We start from the raw sequence: 18487 nt of genomic DNA, 5'->3' as shown, positions 1-18487 counted from the left end.
CACTATTATTTAATTTAACATGTTGCTTGGACAAGACGTTTGACCCAACTGTTTTCTCTTGACACAGCCGCATGAATTAACTCCTAGCTAATTCTTGAATCTCGCAAGAACATATTATATGGGAATGAAACTTTCAAATTGTATTCTTAAATAGCTATCTTTGGAATTTTTCTTGTTACTTTTTTTATGAAATAGTTTAAATTTAGTTATGTATGTAAATAATATAATCGTTTCAATACCAGTGAGGACAGTTTTACTTGGTTGCTTGTTATGTGGGATTCTATCCTTCCCTGAACATTTCAGTAAGTACTACATAAACAGGAAAGCTGATAATTTATTCAAATTATACTTTTTGGGTGTTTTAATTTACTTTAAATATATTGCGTTTCGGGCGATCAGTGTGGAAAAATAATTTATTTTAATTTAAACCGGCTGATTTGTATTATTATTACGAGCGGTAAGTTTTTAAAATTATTCTCACGAGACAAAATTTAACAATTTAATTGCATACTTCGAATGGTCTATCAAGGGTTAACGATTCTTTACCTGAAAATATATCACTTTTGAATAGCTTTTCTTCGACTTCTGGTTTTCACCTAGAAACTAAATCAGTTATTGTTCAAAAAAATTATTTTAAAAAATTGCAATTCAACACTTCTTTCACTTTTTAACTCGACTCGATGGTCGTCCAGCTAAGAAATATAGAAGAAACACTAAACGTCTGCTGAAGAGCGAATTTCTGGTTAACACTTAGACAGACACAAGTTTTCTACTGACAATTATCAAAGCGTTTTCGTTGTACATTTTTTCGAATACAGAATGACCTCACATTTATTAAGTCAATTCGTTTTAGAAAATGTAAGGAAATTTTCTTTCCAAAGATTGAAAGTTTTGATGCGAATTACCCAACGAAAAACTCTTAAAAATAGGAATGAGCCTCAACCAATATTATACTTATTTTTATCTATGGATTAACGATAACAAGTTTTTCGTTAATTCACTTTCCACGAAATGACTTACAAAGCTGGAAATATTCAATAGTTGCAGACTCACCTGTACATCAACATGAAAAAACTTGAAATAGATCGCGGTTGAGATAAAGGAATGTAAACATTTTGAAATGTTTATTTATTAAAACAAAAATACAAATTTTATAAATGAAAAATATTACAAAATAAATCCAACAACATTGAAAATTACATTAAGCTTGTTCGGAGTATACTGAATAAATATAAAGCATAAATAAAGATATTCCATTTGTTTACATATATACACACTAAAGTTAAGATGTGAATCTTAATTATAAAGAGATCTACGATATATCCACATATGGTACACATTGAAAAACGTTTTAGGGCCTAAGTCACGATTATTCCAAGTTCTAAGCTGTGTAGTTAAAAAATTACTTTATATTCAGAGTAAATAAACGTTATTTATTGTTTTATTCTCTTAATAATTAGCTTTAACATTACAGTAATGACGTAGAGTTAAATTGCACATAAATTACAGGAAATTTTATTACACAAAGTTGTTCGAATTGGACTTTAATCTGTGCGATTCATTAGCTAGAACATAAATCTTAAAAATAGTGCGAATAAAACAAAAACAGAGGTACAAAATTTCCTAAATAAAAGTCCAATTCCCTAAGTATGTGATTCAAAGCAGTCATGAATGATAGCATTTAAAAAAGACCTTCAAAACATTAAAATTCTTTAATTTTCTAAAAGGTACTAGCATCTCCAAACGCAATAATTTTCTCACTGGATGGCTCAGACAATCGTTAGTTGAATCAAATAGATTCAATATACATACATATTTTTCATCATTTGGATTCACAGATCAATTTTATCACACTTGGTAATTAACATTTTTTTTTCGATAAAACTAAATTAAAAAAACATTTTACAAAGGCCGTAATGGAATACTATCATCACAACCAGTCAAAACGTGATTTTGTGAACAATTACAACATATCAGGCAGGTAAATCCCTAGTATTGCTTGCTCTACTTTTAACATAGCGCGAATAGCCTAAATGTGAAAATTTAGTTAGATTTGCGCTATCAAATGCAGAACCAACACCTATACCTTAAACACACATCGACAGCACATGCAGCTTAAAGCAAGATAATTAAATAAAAATTAATATTGCCATTTAGAACTACCATTTAATATCAAATCAATTCCGAATCGCATGTTGCATTGGAAGAGGAAAAGTGTTCACACATTGTGGCTGTTTTCGCAAAAACATGGACTTTGAGAAAGGAGTAACTTCATAATTAATGTCGGTAAAATCTTCGATAATAAGAATAAAGGAAACCGAAACTATAAAACTACAAGCTCAGGCAGAGCAAAGTGGCTCCAATTATACCACACAAAACACTTTTACTTAACATCAAACATTTTATATCCGAAAAGTTGCCGTTTAAAAAAAATAACGACAATTTAATACAGATCTTTGCTTAGAGAGCTCAAGTGCTTGGTTTCACAAAATTGCAATAGTGGGTTTTGGTAGTTTTTAATTTCTAAAAACACAAGAAATATTGCAATATTTAAGTGTCTACACTGGCAGTTGCTTGGTCCGGTTTTGGCAAATCAAGTGATGTTAAGAACGTAAATCGAAAGATGTTAATGAAAGAGAACATTGTCGTGTCATTTAATTGCAAATGAAAACAGATTTTGGAGAATGAAACGTGCACCCCTTTTCGGCCATTTAGTTAATAACAATCTAGTTACGATTAAACGTGATTTAAGTTGTGGACGTGCAATAGATACTTAACAGTAACAAAATGCATTCGAATGGCAACTGAGTATTACACGAAAATGATTATATCACATTTATTGTCTCATATATTATGTTTTCAAAATATGGAATCGAGTGTTGGTGTCATTATGATTGCGATCGTCTAAAACAAGCTACTTGCCTGATATCCAGATACAACTATTTTACACTTGATTACCTGGGTTCGCTTCATATGGCACAAATTTCAACTGAACTAAAAAATCATAATGAACACCAATGTCGATGTAAAAGCTAAAAAAGTCCAACATCGACCTACTGGAAAAAGAAAATAAACAAACATCCCATCTTACAGTTTACATCTAGGTTTTTAAAAACGTTAAAGCTTTGAGTACTTTTTGTAATATGGAACCACACATTTAATTTACTATAAATTTACACAAAGTAGGATATTGATACATGTGAAATGGACACAGGCATATACCGCCTTGCTCGTTGATATTGAAAAACATACAACATTCACTTAATCTAAAAACATCCTTCAATCCAGCTAGTTCAGTTTACTTTACAATCAGCAAAAGTCTACTAATGCTGCTGTCTTCAACATGTAAACTGGCATGATGCGGACAACAAAAAAGAATTGCAATCCCATTATCTACGCCAACAGTTGAACAATACAGATATAAGATAACTGCCTCACAAGATACTGAACTTGCGTTCTACCTAAGATCTGCCTTGCAAGTATAAAATCAACTAAGTCGAGGTGCTTTTAAGTTGATGGCAATTAACGAGAAATAATAACAAACACTGCCATTGGAAAGCAGAGTCAAATCAGACCAAAGATGTAAAACAGTGTTAAGACCATGTAAACCGTATTCAGAAGCAATGAAACAAGAAATTCGTTAATTAAGAATTACCAAAAGCAAGCTTACCAGAAGTTAAACGTGCATGTGAAGGAGGAATTAACCAGGAAAGGGATGACAATATTATTAAAATGAGGGACTTCAGAAACAAGAAGCAAAACATGGTTGCTCAACAAAGAAATTCGTCAATTTATAAAATGATGCAGATCCTCCCATTCGGCAAAAGCAAGCAAATCTCGATTTCCAGAAGAAAAAGTGCATGTGGAGGAGGAATTACCCAGGACAGAAATGACAAAATTACTAAATTGAAAGACTTGAGAAACAAGAAGGTAAACATGGTTGCTCGACATTGAAATTCGTCAGTTTATAAAACGATGCAGATCGTGCTCTTTGAGAAAAATTCGGATTGCCCTAAAGTAAAAGTGCATGTCGCGGAATTAACCAGGAAATGACACAGTTATTAACGAGTTACTTATTAAACTTTCAGATCTTCCCCCAAAATAATTTCTTTTTTTGGTGCCATCTGACTCTTTACATCTACAACTTTACTGAATTCCATAATACATACTCCTTTAATCCCCTTTTAAAAGAGTATGTTCATGCAACTGATTTATTGAAACAATTAGGAAACTTTTTAAATTATTAACTATTTTCCTGCATAATATCAACTATAGGTATAGTATGAATATATAGATTGAAGAATATATAGATATACTTAGACATACAAAACAAAATTGGTTTTCAAACACTGAACAATCCCGACTTACTTGGTTGTGCGCTTGTAGGGCAGATTTTGTATAGTTGTGACCAACTCCAAGGCATCATCTATAAATGGTTAACAAAGAGATCTGAACGACCGTTACAGAGCCTTGGCGAAGCAAGTTGTGCGTTGATATAATTGTTTCAGTCCAAGTTAAAACACGTCAACAGTCATTTTCACTCCATCACAGCGTTGACATAAAAATATTCCTTCTTCTTGTTATAAAAATCTACTCCTATTGGCATTGAAGCACTTAAAAATACTGGGTGTGTTTTGTCTTTCAGATTTACTTGTTTTTTCTAAACCATGACAAAGGCCTCTTTGCCACAGAACAGGAATGGATACTGATCGATCATGGTTTGAACAATATCTTCTAGATAGGGTCGCATCTGCTCGAAGCGGCCCATGTCGCTGAACTCGATGGGCAACAATGTGGGCCACCAGCAAATTGCCAAGTTCTTCGAGTCCATGCTGTTCAGCTTGGAATTCTCGGTGATTTTAACAAAGTGCTGAAACACGAACTTCAGAATTGCAAAATTGATCGGAGGTAGCTTGTCTAGCATTTGTCGAAGGGCCAAAAGTCGGCAGCTTCTATCAGCTTTCACTTCCATGTTTCCCGTCGTGGTCACCATGGGTTTCATTCTGGTTCCGGCGATTTCTTCCATTTCTGCCAGAACGTTTTCGTCGAATAATGGCGGTAATCGTTTCGAAACAAAATCTTTCAATGCCGTCGCGACGGCATTTACCGGAATGTCTAATTCGTGGATATCCACGTTAACGTCTTCTTCAAATTTCAGGAACAACAAGTCAACGTGCGCCCGATTGCCTGGCACCCGATAAATACCCTCAGAGTCCAAGCCTTCTGCTTCTATAAATTTAACACACTTTTCCATAAAAATTGGAATGTAGTTCTTATCAGACTGGATATAGTCGGTGAGTTTGGAAGGTACCCCGCTGGGCAACACGGCGGCCTTCTTATTGGTCTTTAGTTGCCGCTTGCGGTCCTTTTCCTCGGCCACTTTGCGTAGCTTTTCCTCCTTCAGCCGACGCTTCTCCAGCTTCGAATCATCTTTAGCCTTTTGCTTCTCCCGCTTCCGTAGCAATTTCTCCAGATCAGTCTCCTTCATTCTGGGAAACACCCCAAACATCGGGGAATTGTTGTCTCTAGGAGAGGAAACATCCAAACTGGACTCTTCATCGTGCATCATCCCATAGGAATTCGCTTGGCCAGTGTACAAATCCAGCGAATTCAGCATGTTAAAATTGTGGCTGTTTGGCAAATCGGGGATGCGCTTCTTCAGGCTTTGGCTTCGCTTCTGGGCAAACTTCATTCGAATATCGGCCATATTTGCAGGAGGGAATTGTTCAGTTTCACTTACTTCAGAAGATTCAGAGTTCGATTCTGTGGCGACATTGGCTTTCTCTTCTCCTTCCACTGAAGGAGAATGCATAGACGGCATAGTAAACGGGCCCAATTGGGGCACTCTGGGTGGCTGCACAGGAATGGCGGTTCGCTTCTTCCTCTGGCGCTTGTGGGTGCCTCCTTTTCTGGTCACTTTAGAGTAAACCTCGCTAGCCCTCTGTCGTCTCTCTAAACTAGACCATTCACTATCGGAGTCCGAGTAGCTAGGCTGGCCCTTCTCCCTGCGCTGTCTCAGTTTGGTTTTTCCACTTATCGCGTCTTGGACCATCGTATACATATACTCAGATTCTGGCGGATACATGTTGTGCACCATGTCCTTAACCTGCGCGTATTCGCAGCCTAAATCCACAGGCTCAGGCGTTGCCAGGGGAGCATTACCAAAACTAGAATCGTTCATATTCATGCGGGCAATGGCTTCAGTCACTGCCGAGTAATTCTTCATGTTCAACTTTCCAGGTTGCTTAAGAGTCTGTGAAATCCCTTTAGAACGCGACTTTGACACGGGCATGTGTCTTCGTCCAGTTGTAAAAGCATGCTGCTGATAGTTATTCCACGCACTGCCCGGCAAAGACATTGGCGGATCCCCATAGTGGACCTCGTCTAGACTAGTCTGAGACGACATTAGGGACTTCTTTGAATATCTGGAGCCAATATTGTCGGGAGGCGCCGGTTCCGGAGGAGTGGCTGGAGGAGGATACACTTGTAAGCCCGAGTGGTTGTGGCGCTTCTTGCCCATCGAGCCTTCGCTCCCGTACATGTAAATGCTAGAAAATCTATCACTATGATCGCTGGAGCTCAGCTTATCATCAGGGCCACTTAGATCGAAGTTTTCACTCTCACTCCCCTCATTGCCCAGCTTCAAATAGTAACTCTCGTTCCTTGGAGGTGGCATTGGCCCGTGCCTGCCAGTCGATCGCGATCTCTCAAGCGTACCTTCTCCACTATCCAAACCAGACGGTTCCTCCATATGGAAAGCTTGCTCAATCTCCGGCTTTTTCTCCCACACTTCCTTGAAAAACGGAGTAAAGAACGCAGTTTTCGGCTGCATAGCAGCCGAAGAAGTCATGAAATGCGCTCCCAGCCTATCAGCAGTAGAATTCCCCTCAGTGATCAACATTTGGCTCATATCGTCATTGAAGAAAGCTGTGGCGCTTCCCGAATCAGTCACTGCCAGAATTTGAATCGGCAAATTAGGAATGTTCATGGAAAACGCATTTAGAGTAGCTAAAGAAGCTTTCCTCTTAGTGGAATAGACGAGGATAAACCCGTGGACAAGTTCGTCCCGGAATGCATTTGCACCATGGAATGAAGAAACGATCACTTCCACCTTCCTTTTGGAGTCGCCCAGGAACGTTTCCAAAATCACGCTATGAGGCGAAGATAGGAAGCAGAATTGGTGGTTTAGGAGCGGCGATAGAACATTTTCCACGCTATACGGATCGCCACAGAACATACACATAATCACCCGAATATCTGGCTCGACGCATTCTATAACGGACTGATTTATGTTCAGAAATCCTGCTCTGTGATGAATGCTTTGGACCAACTGCTGCAGAGCATCAGAGACCAGTTGCTCTTCACCGATCTGATCCAAGGAGACATCCATGAAAGGACACTGGAGCGAGTCAGCCAAGTTTTGACCATCTTCCTTGAGTTTCAAAACTTCCTTATCTTCTGTAGTCGAGTCTTGAAGGTACATGAGAACAATCGGCAATCCCTGGAAGGGCAGCTTGTCATCCTGCTCCAGATTTGATAAGAGCTTCTTCTCTAAACTTTCCCTGATATACTCAAAAGACTCGGCGTTCGAGTAGACGCAGAAACTGCCATGAGGCACAAATTCCGAGGTTTTAAAAGAATTGTGCGGCAGGCTGACATCACCATTGATAATTCTATAGTCCAGGCTATAAAACTGACAATCGATTTCATATTCATCGTCGTCACACTGGGCCCGGATCTTGGCAGCTAGATTATCGGCTAAATTGTCTAATCCCAAAATCAGCAAGTTTAATTGATTGTTTTCAGAGCTCATTAGCCACTGATTGCTATGGTTCCAGGACGACGGTCGATGCGCCTTCGTAGCTAAAATTCGTTCAATCAACGAATCCATGCAGTTGGGGAACGCCGGGCAATGCTCCCTGATCGGATAATGTATAAATCCCAAATGCTGGAATAGAGTAAGTTTTCTATCTTGGTCTAGCCTATCTAAAATTTTATATCTAAAGTCCTCCTGCAGGGTATCGGTGATTTCCTTAATATCATCCTGAGTGATCGTGCCTGTGGGCGCAATGCTTTTAAAGTGATAAAACAGGTCGGCATGCTCCAGCAACAACTCCTGGAAATTGTGTTTGGCAGTTTCAATCAGCTCCCGTTGATGAGCGTCGTAGATCTGCTGACAGTCGTGCTCAGTTAAAGCCTCAAAACACTCCCGTCCCATGAAGAGCACTCTAACTTCACTCAAATGCTTTCCAGGCGTTACATAGCCAGTGTCTTCTAGCAGTTGTTTGAATTGCTTCTTATACTCCAGCCGCTTTTGCTCTTGCTGCAATACGTTGATGTGATTTCTGAATATTGTTTCGGCATCGCTTGTATCTAAAACATCGAATGGTATTCTGGTTTCGTCACTATCGGATCCCACACATTCTGTCCAAGGAATGTCCTCGGGTCGCTCAAAGAAGTACTGCGAAAAGTTCGGATGGTTCTTAATGTACTGTTGAATGCTCTGCCAGTCGGTGTCTTGAAGCGTGTTATAGCCTGGAATAAGATCGTGTAGAACATCGGGCAACATTTCCATGTACTTGGCGACCTGTTTGGCCATGTTTTCGTCCTTTAGTTTCTTTATGTGGCGCTTGAATAGTCGCTGCGTGCCATCCAGGCCGAATAACTGCACAAAATGTATCCATTCTTTGTGATTGTTTAGTTTTTTTTGGGTTTGAGACCACAGCCCGTGGCAATCGGTTACATGGACGCGAATAAGTCGCATAAAAGTCTCACTGGCCACATCCATCATCTCCTTCCGTGCCAAAGCCGCTTCACCGTATGAAGGGATTTTTAGACGAACTTTCGTTTTCTCGATTATCTGCGCCAGCAGCAAAAATCCCAAGTCGATATTAACGTTTTCATGAGCAGAACTTTCCACTAGAGGAATGTTGCCTTTGTACTCACTCCTCTGAACCAGCTTGTGCGCCTCCCGCACATAAACATCATGTGATTCGTCGTTTTTTGTCGTAATCATTACAACAGGTTTTTTGGTTTTTAGGATATTATTTAAAATAGCCGCACAAAACTCGATTTGTTTTTCAATACTCCTGCTCGGCACCACGCTTACATCAAATATACAAATAAACCCATCGATATTCATCCGCCCATCGGGCAACACCTTTTGCTCATATTCTTTCTCTATACCCAACTGATTCTTGCAAATATACATCAGTTTTTCGGCCGACGAAATTTTGGTAGCCGTGCACCGCTTGACGTACGGTTCCATTTTACCTCCTTTAAAGGGTTGAAAAGATGCATCGTCAATGAATTCTGTTTGCTCAATCAAACTAAACTGATAGTCGGTGCCATCATCTAGAGACTTGATGGCATCGCCCCAGTACAAGAAGTGGTCATTATTCACCACTCTCCCGCTGAAATCCGTTTGGCTTAGTACGGATATGTGGTCGATGTAGTAGTCTTCCGCATACGGACGTATGAAGCGATTGCAAAGGCAGGATTTGCCGATACCGGCATGGCCTTTGTCTTTCTCCACTCCAGACAGTCCAACGATGGACACGTTGATGCTGCGGATCGTCTCCCCTTTACGCGCCATGTTCCTAGGTAGCGTTGATCACTGAATGCCTGTAACGGAGCAAAATATCAATAATATAAACAACTAACTAAACCTTCATTGAAGAACTTGATTATTCAGCTATAAGATGAGACTATGGCAATCTTAAGGCTTAATTGTCTTCAATAGAATCATGAATTTTCATTGAGATAAAAAAAAGCGTCCAGAAGTTAACATCGTTATAACATTTTCACAATCACATGAAATGCGACAATTTTTCTTGCATAAACGGTGGTAGATACGAAGAAAATGCAAGAGACCAGAACGCTTCAAAATTGAATAGCGAACTTTAAAAAAATATCGCTGAACTACAGTAGCGCATCACAAAAAAGTTGGGTTAGCAAAAGGGAAAAAGACCCGAAAACACCCTTTACATTCTTAAAACCATGTGATATAATGGAGTATGTAGACCACAGACACTCATTTCAACCCTCTATATCTCGCAAACGAGGTATTTGAGCACATTCGAACGTTTCTACTTATTTTTGTGACTTCCATCATCTACTCCATTAGCCTAATAAAAAATTTAATCCTCCTGTATATAATTAATGACCTTTAAAAAAAATATTCGAAAAACTACAGTTGCCAACATCTAACTTGGGCAAGAATTATGTACAGAAAATCAGATAGCAACTATTCCTTGTATTTGATGATTTTTCCTTGTATTAAATGATTCTACTCTGCTGATGATTGTTCTTATTTTTAAGCAAAACTAATCCAAATAATACATTCTAACTAAACCCCCGGTATATTCAAGTCTGATATTTGGGTGGCGGTTTTTGCGTTGTAAGTTTCAAAGTTCGTTTTCAATGCCGCCAATAAAAAGAATGAAACCTGTTAAGCCGGATTTCCTAGGAAAATGTTTCCTCAAAAGAAGGAAGCGGGTGTGTACACATAGTACACACACACTGGCAATACAAGTTTGCATCCCCTTTGATTGGATTTCCTCAAAGGTTAATACGACATTTTCTTAAAGCGCTTATCAAATGAAATAATCGACGTTAAATATTGCGCAAAACTATTTTGATATTTTCTAAACTGTTAAGCATACATAAGTATTGCAATATTATATGCGATATGTACATTAAAAACATACATTTAGTTATGGTGGAAATAAATCGCAAATAACGAAAGCTGCCTTTTAACCATATTAACAAAATCATAAATTACTTTTTCAAACAAAGAAAATCTTCACAATCCCACGACAATTTGTCAGGAAAAAAGATCAAGATTTATCCAAATTCATAGCAGCTCGAAAGTCGAAAGTCAGCCGCATAGAGGCTGCCAAAAATCTAATTTTATTTTTAATTTTACTGCATAGCATCGAGAAAAATAAAAAACTTGGGCTATAATTCTTCACATTTTTTATGAAAAACATCTAGATTTGCTACTCGCTTATAAACAGATTAGATACTTACATAAAATATAGGAAAATTAGCAAAATGCTCAGGTAGTAAAGAGCAAAATACAGTTCCATTGTTTACGCGTATAAATCTCGAACCATATAAATTATAATAGAAACTATAAATTCCCTCAAATTATAATATTTGTCAAAAAAAAAATTCACTTTCCGGACATTTCGTTACTTCATTAATAAACCTTTATAAATTAGAACATTTTTTATTAATAAACCATTTTTCAAATCATCCAATTGAACTTTAATTTGTTTATAAATAACGCATAACAATAAAATAAAAAATGTTTAGGCTATTTTGAATCACCCTGTAAAATTTATTTAATAAAGTGGATTTCTCTGATTGCACTCATTTTTATTTATCCATTATTTGCATGTAAAAATGTTCACTTTCTAAGTATGGGTTCCAAAGAACGGTTTTTAAAATACATATATTCATTGAACCGTGTTAATACATGCGAACATGAAGCAACATTCCATTACATGGATGGAAAAAAATATTACTGTAATATTTGGACTAGAAAAGTATCCGTGAAACAACTGAAATTTACATTTTTCTATTTGTAGAGAGACTAGTATTGCATCTCAAACGTATAGCTAAGTTATTCGTAAAAGTCGCACTTACACGCAAATTTAATTAGAATTACTTACTAAAGTTGTTAGTAAAAGTCACAAAGTTATGCGTTGGAACTAACGAAAAGGTAATAATTTGGAATAAATTTGAAATAATGCGATCATTGGTTCTAATGCTAATGAATGAAATAAACTTTTGCGCGATTGGCGAAATCTTCTTGAGTTGTTTCCTTTAGCTCATTTGGTTGTGAATGGCATTTTTATTGAACCAACCATAAGCTACTGAGGGTGACAGAAAAAAACGGGATCATCCACATTTAAAAGTCATGAAAAATTGACGAAAATCGCGAGGAAACTCACATTTTCAGAACTGATCGTGATCTACCTATCAAATGGCCTATGAAACAGGCTTATATTTGGTATTCGTTTTGACTGGGAATTTTTTTAAAATATCGAATACCTCAGCAGACGAGGTAAGCATAAACCAAAAGAGGAAACTAAATGTTTTTGCAAACTTATGTTCTTCAATCTGGCAATAGAGAAGATGATTCAATACTCACATTTACTTAAATGTAATATATACAATTGCTTATTAATGAATCACACAGGCTTTTAATGAATGATGCTTCTACCCATTTAGATGCTGACAATAAACAAACCATATTGCAAAGCAGCAGGCAATGCATATAATGTTCTTTAATATATTCATTTGCTTTAGGTGGCAACGCTTTGTTTTAACTTTTGCATAATAATCGCACATTTAATTGCAGTAAAATGTTTAAATCGCAGAACAGACAGTATTAGATAAACCATTGTGAAATTTGACGAAAAGAAAGTAACTACTATAGTTGGGGTTTCCATTCAGGAAAGAGAAATTGCTCAGTAAATCTCTGATAATTCGATGCTTCATGGAACACTTAGTGAGGAATTCATAAACATTCAGAAATCATAATTTTCATATCGCAACATATTTTTTATACAAGTGCTAGTAAGGTATAAATTACTATCAGATGAAAAATGCAGAAAAAAGAGATGTTTCAATTAAGTTTACATGAACATTTGTATTATAACAACTATTGCAGCTTTGTCTTACACCTCACACTGTTAGATTTTCACAGTAAGCAAATAAAAGTCGCTGTTCTACTGGAGTTTTCTGCAATTTTAGTTCACTTTGAAYTAAATTTTAATTAAAATTTCCCTTTAATTTGAACTTATCACATGTAAAACACTGAAGTGTTTKAAACATACAACTGTTTTTCTTGGACTCCTGCTAAGTCACGTATGGGAGGTCTTTTATTGGATTATTAAAGGTTGGACTATTAATGGTTGGTTTAATACTTACGCAGCTTCGCTTATTCGTATTCTTTTGGCACATATTGCTYGTGTACGAATGTAGCATTATGGCCAAGTTTCTTAGTTTAAAAGTAGATAATTTGGGAACTAGAAGGCTCTAACGTGTTAAATACTGAAATGTGCTTGCTGTTCTTATTGGCATGCTRTAGATGTAACCAGTTGCTAAGGGAATATCGAAATTGTTCTTACCGCTATGAAGAAGCTAAAGATTATGAAACCTATAGATTATATTCGTACTCAATTACCAATACTTTTAACTCAGAAGAAATCAACCAGAAAGACTACAGTGTTATCGATTATGTTGTGACCTAGGTAAGATAGCTGGTTGTAGTTGTTTAAAAAACTGGTTTACTATACATGACAGAAGTGAATTTCATTTGTAGATTTGAATGAATGTTATTGTATAATAATTGCAGCATCAAATTAGTATACAAACAGCAGATTATCCTATTAAAACACACTTGGGCAATTTAATGCCTCCTACAAAGAAAGGAAGCATGGCTAATTCGAATGACTAGCTTAATTATAGCATAATAGACACTGCAACATTCCGACCACAATTGTGAATGGTTTTTAAGCAAATATTGTCCAACGAAAGCCGATTTACCTGTTCGTACTAATGAAAAAAGCAAACATAAAGAAAAGGGCAATTTCCAATATTTCTACCTGGTTGAAAATGCTGCATTACTTACTCATCCGACATCTGAGAGATCCTGTAGCGAAAATCTTGCAGCTTTCACTGATTTTCAGGCTCAACTTAGTCTTGTTGCATCCAGACTTCTTGCTTTCAGACTTGATTCATTTCTACTGGCCTGCACAAGACCCCTGACCAAAAGGCGTGTTGAAACACCACACAGTGGCCGAATTATTCCATAAACACTTGACTTGTTTCTCACACTATCACTGGCAACAAACAAAGTTGCAGAAACACTAATTATCCTATCACACAGCACCTTTTTCAGCAAGAAGCCATTAAGACAACTTTCCTTCCTACGGTTTTGCTCTGGACCTGGACAGCACCTAGGGATTTTCACCTGGCAATTTTAGGGGGATTAGCTTTGACAACTCGGAGCGATCCGTTTAAGGAGAAAGTGTTCCAGCCTACATCGGCCTCCGGCTGAACAGTGATCACATTATACAATCATAGTGAACGGAACAAGGAGAGATCGAGCCGGCCAGCTTCCACCAGGTCCAAATGCCCGCGATGTATTCTTGGTCGCCTACCTAAGAAACGATTACATCAAGATATGCTTCATATACAAGGTGACCAAAGCTAAATGTGGATGGTCCTTGCAAAAATAAAATAAAACTTTCTGTATTTGAACTACCGCGTATAAAACTGTGCTTAATTTATAGATAATTTTTATTTTTAGCGGGACAGGACGGGATAAATTTTTACTCTCATTATTATGTCACGGTTTTTAATTTTATCAAATACTTTTCATGAAAGATGGGCTATTGTGGGTCTTCCTGTAGATGTGATGCTTCTGTTATGCGACTTTGGTCCCTGTATAATTAGGATTATCTCTGACTCGATCAACTCTCCAAAATTTTCCTCGATCTAATTTTCATAGTATTAAAATGAATAAAATATATTCATGAGCATTATGTATGCTCTTACAATACGAGAAACAATTAACAAAAATGTATGTTGAATCAATCACACATATAATCATGAAGCCGGACCTAAAGAATCAAATCACCAAACTAGAAAATCAGCCATAATATATTTAATCCTATAATACAATTTTACGCTTTAAAAAAATCAATAAACAACCCGTTGATATGACTAAACTTAACTAAAAATCGGCCTATTTCATAAATGCGTATGCACTAAATAGTTGCACTGAAAAACACAAAATATATTTTCGCTAATATAAAAAAATATTTGACGATGCAGACTATTCTACGATGATTTACTGCAAACTAAAGATTAATTCTACACTGAAAACCTGCAAGGTGTTCGGAAAATAGTGTGATTTAACTGCAAGGTCTATTACCGAAGAAAGGAAGTTTCCTTCTATAAGCATCGGTTTGCTAATGATTGATATTCAATAAAGAATAAAATAAGTCTAACTAGCAATTTTTCATGCTTTTTAGTACTCTTTTCATTTCCCTACAATATATTCTAATTATATAAGCTAAACTTTGCCACTGCTGGCTTACAAAACTGAGCTGAGAATCCTGTTAAATGATCACAATACACAATTTTATGCTAACTTTTTGTAATGTTGTTGCCTTTAAAATTAGATCAGAAGCATACTTATTGTTGCATATTCATAACTGAGTTGCGTGAACTAAACGCAACGGACAAAGTAAGTTTGATATTGAAAGTAAAACCGACAATTTATATACAAAATCTAACTAGTAATACTTAACGGATATAATACAGATAGTTTGGTTACCTACTGCGGACATAAATCCAGAGATTTTTATGAATGCTAGTTCCTAACTGCAATATCTTCGGCTCTGCCTTGATGGTTATCATAATCATCCATGTCATCTGAAAATAAAGTTCATCGCTAAAATCAGGCGCAGGAAACGACATGATCATCAGATTCGCAACACTAACCATCGCCCTCCTCTTCTCGCTGGATATCTTTATATTCTTGGTCGTCGTGTTTTTTATCATCCTTCTTCTGACCTAAGTTTAGAGCGGGTTTCATCAGGCCATCATCAAACGCTAGTCCTCCTTCGATGTTGTTTTGAGGCCCATCAAACACTTCTTGTGCCACATTGTCCTTTTCAATATCATCTAGTAAAACGACATAAAGTTGAAACTAGACATTCATTTGAATTAGTAAAATTTACCTTTAAGATCTTTTTTCTCAAACTGAACTTGAGGTTGCTCGTTTTGGTTTTCTCTGTCTGGTGGCTCTACCACGCCTTGTGGTGGCTTCAGGTTTCCTTTTTTCTTAGCTGATTCTGGCGTAACATTGGGCACAAGAAGAGGCCGGGCTCCATTCAAGGCTCCTTCCGATGGAGACACTTTTGGCACAGCCTTTGTAGAACTACTGGGGTTTTCAGCCATTTTAAGGCCTGGCAAATTTAGAACCGCCTTCTCTGATGGCTTATTGGCTAGATCAGCATTAGGTAAAGTGGCAGGGTTTTCTTCGGAATAATTACCACATTTTTTCTAAAGCGAAAAATATGCATTTAGAGGGCAATAGAAAATGAGCTCTAAAACAGCGATTACCTTTAGGGCGGTGTACTTTTGGTACATGGCATTGTGTTCATCTAAATAGAATTTAATAGATTCATTAACGTGATTCAATCGATTCACTGTTTTTAACTCCCCATTCTCCAATTCCAATTTAATTAACTGAGTCTGAAATAAATATAAACTACGTTCAAAACAAAAATAACAAAAGTTCTTAAATTGAATGCGAGTTGTTTTATTGCTTTTTTTATTGGAACTATTTTGGCTAAATCGTAGAAAAGTTCCGGACTTTAAGGAAGGTAAACTATTGCTTTTAAGGCATATTTGTATGCGATAAATGCTAATGTTTATTCCTATCAAAATATTATACCAGACTTCCTAAACTGCTTGGATTTCCATTCGGGTATTAAAAAACAGTTTCGTGAAAATCGGAGACTCGAACGCCTTTATAAAATCATCACAAGCTTATACTGGTTTTCAAAACTAATTCAATTTCCTTTTGAATTAGTTACACAAGAGTTTTAGTAAAGATTTTGTGCATCATGGCAAAAAAGCCTCAAGCAATAAACATGGAAAGTTTGAAAATATTTGTTTAATTCTTAGATGGCATCGCAAGTGAGATTAATAAGTAATTTTTAATGTAAGTTTTAGGGTTTTCTATAGTAAGCAGATTAATTCTGATCTCAAGCGAAATTAAGACTAAAGTCTGCTAAGAGATTAGTTTTGTGGCAGTATTTTTTTTGTTTTTTTATTCGAGAATTACTGCAGAAGTTTATACATATCCGATAAGTTCAAACGCATGACACGATTTCTGAAATTAAACTATTAGTTCTACTATTTGATGAAAGGCCTGTAAATTTTCGGTCTTTGATTTTAGTCTAAAGCCATATCTTTAGGTTGCTGAATCAAATCCAAACTTGATTATTTCAAAACGCTCTGGAAAACTGAATAGAAAAATACAGTTGAGTTTATTTATACCAACCGGATCAGTTAGTACCTGGGAAATTGTTTAAACTTGGTAGAATTAATGGAAATGTGGCCGTTCATTTATTTTAAGTTATGTTTCAGTGAGTTAATTTGGTACATTTACCTTAATCTCCTCCTTCGACTCAGAAACTTTTTTCAATTCCTCCTCAACTTTCTTTAGTTTTGATTGCAAACTGTTTATTTCCTCTAATTGCTTTTTCTGTGAACCACTGCTGAGTTCCTTGAAGTCATCGAATTCGGTCTGAAACGATTCGTTAATGTTAATTTTGTGATCGGGTTTCGTTGGGGTGGCGGTTTCTTACCTGAAGCAATTTAAAATGCTGCAACATAGAGTTATATTTCATTTGGGCATCGCCAATCAGCTTCTGAGCACGATCCCGTTCCTCCTTAACTTTAGTCTCCCAAATGCCTTTGTTCTCCTGCAGTTCTGCTTGGTCAATTTTGAGGTTCTCCTCCAATTTTTCCTTATATTCTGATATTACTGTGAAAATGACTTACATTTAATTCCACATCTTCAGAAGTAGAGAGTATGCACTTGACATACTTTCCACGGGTATTACTAGAAATAAATAACTTTTCTATATTTTACCATGTAGCTGAGTGGAAAGGTTTTCCTGTTGTTGATGGCACATCACATTTGAATTTTTAGCCTCATCGAGTTTACTGATTATATCGTTGAACATACTAATTAGACCTGCGAAAGTAAAAAACAAAACAATGTACAAAATCACTTTGGCTTTTGTGCCTCGTATCGCCCTAGACGCCGTCATCACATTTAGCAGCCTATCTTTTATTTATTCATAAACTATAATTAATAAACTTTCACTAAATAGTCAACTTTTGACCCTTTTGTTTACATCAGGGCCTAGAGACAGTTCACAGACAGTTCCTGTCACAGAACATACCCAGGGGGGATATTTTGTGGTTGCTGTGGACAGTCTACGTTTTTATTTTTTGCTTAGGCCGTGAGCGCGCTGTTATCGCGTCTCTCAGCTGATAGAAGAAGTTATGTTCAGGCTTGCCAGGACTACCGTTTTCGTGAGATCTACCGCTCTACCATTAGCTAGCCTCTCTCTAAGCCAATTAGAATCTACTACCTACTGCTAAACACGTTACAAACTTATTTACGTTACTATTGTATATTACACTATTTGTTAACAAATTGGCTACATTGCACAGCTATTGGCGATTGGCAATTGGATCAGAGATTAACTAATTAAACTAGATACCTTTTTTTTTCGTTTCTCGCGCTTTCGTCTTGGCTGAAGACCACTTGAAAAGTTAGAAAAGCCCAAATTACTACAGTAATAAACTTAAGTTTTCCGTCGCTTTAATGCTGCGAACAGACAAGTCATGAGCTGGGATGAATCTGCCATTTATCAGTCAT

The 18487-nt window shown here is 36.7% G+C and overlaps 2 protein-coding genes across 2 annotated transcripts; both read right to left on the bottom strand.

The window, feature by feature from the left end:
• Positions 1 to 1412: 1412 nt before the first annotated feature.
• LOC109535759 (rho GTPase-activating protein 190) lies at positions 1413 to 14032 on the bottom strand. Its single transcript, XM_019901737.2, has 2 exons — positions 13646 to 14032; positions 1413 to 9624 (listed from the first exon to the last, which is right to left on the bottom strand). Exon 2 carries the CDS (start codon positions 9593 to 9595, stop codon positions 4661 to 4663), a length of 4935 nt encoding a protein of 1644 aa, XP_019757296.1. The 5' UTR covers positions 9596 to 9624; positions 13646 to 14032; the 3' UTR covers positions 1413 to 4660.
• A 629-nt stretch (positions 14033 to 14661) lies between these two features.
• Positions 14662 to 18021, bottom strand: LOC109535777 (transcription activator BRG1). The gene is made up of 7 exons (XM_019901775.2): positions 17690 to 18021; positions 17403 to 17581; positions 17204 to 17341; positions 16150 to 16281; positions 15765 to 16089; positions 15526 to 15708; positions 14662 to 15456 (listed from the first exon to the last, which is right to left on the bottom strand). The coding sequence occupies exons 1-7, from the start codon at positions 17868 to 17870 to the stop codon at positions 15395 to 15397; spliced, it is 1200 nt and encodes a 399-aa protein (XP_019757334.2). The 5' UTR covers positions 17871 to 18021; the 3' UTR covers positions 14662 to 15394.
• Positions 18022 to 18487: the final 466 nt, after the last annotated feature.

This window comes from Dendroctonus ponderosae, unplaced genomic scaffold (assembly GCF_020466585.1).
Source record: "Dendroctonus ponderosae isolate FM_Combo_2020 unplaced genomic scaffold, Dpon_F_20191213v2 Dpon_F_20191213_3, whole genome shotgun sequence".
Lineage (NCBI taxonomy): Eukaryota > Metazoa > Arthropoda > Insecta > Coleoptera > Curculionidae > Dendroctonus > Dendroctonus ponderosae.
The sequence above is the reverse complement of the archived record's forward strand: the minus strand, read 5'-3'. Positions and strand labels throughout refer to the sequence as shown.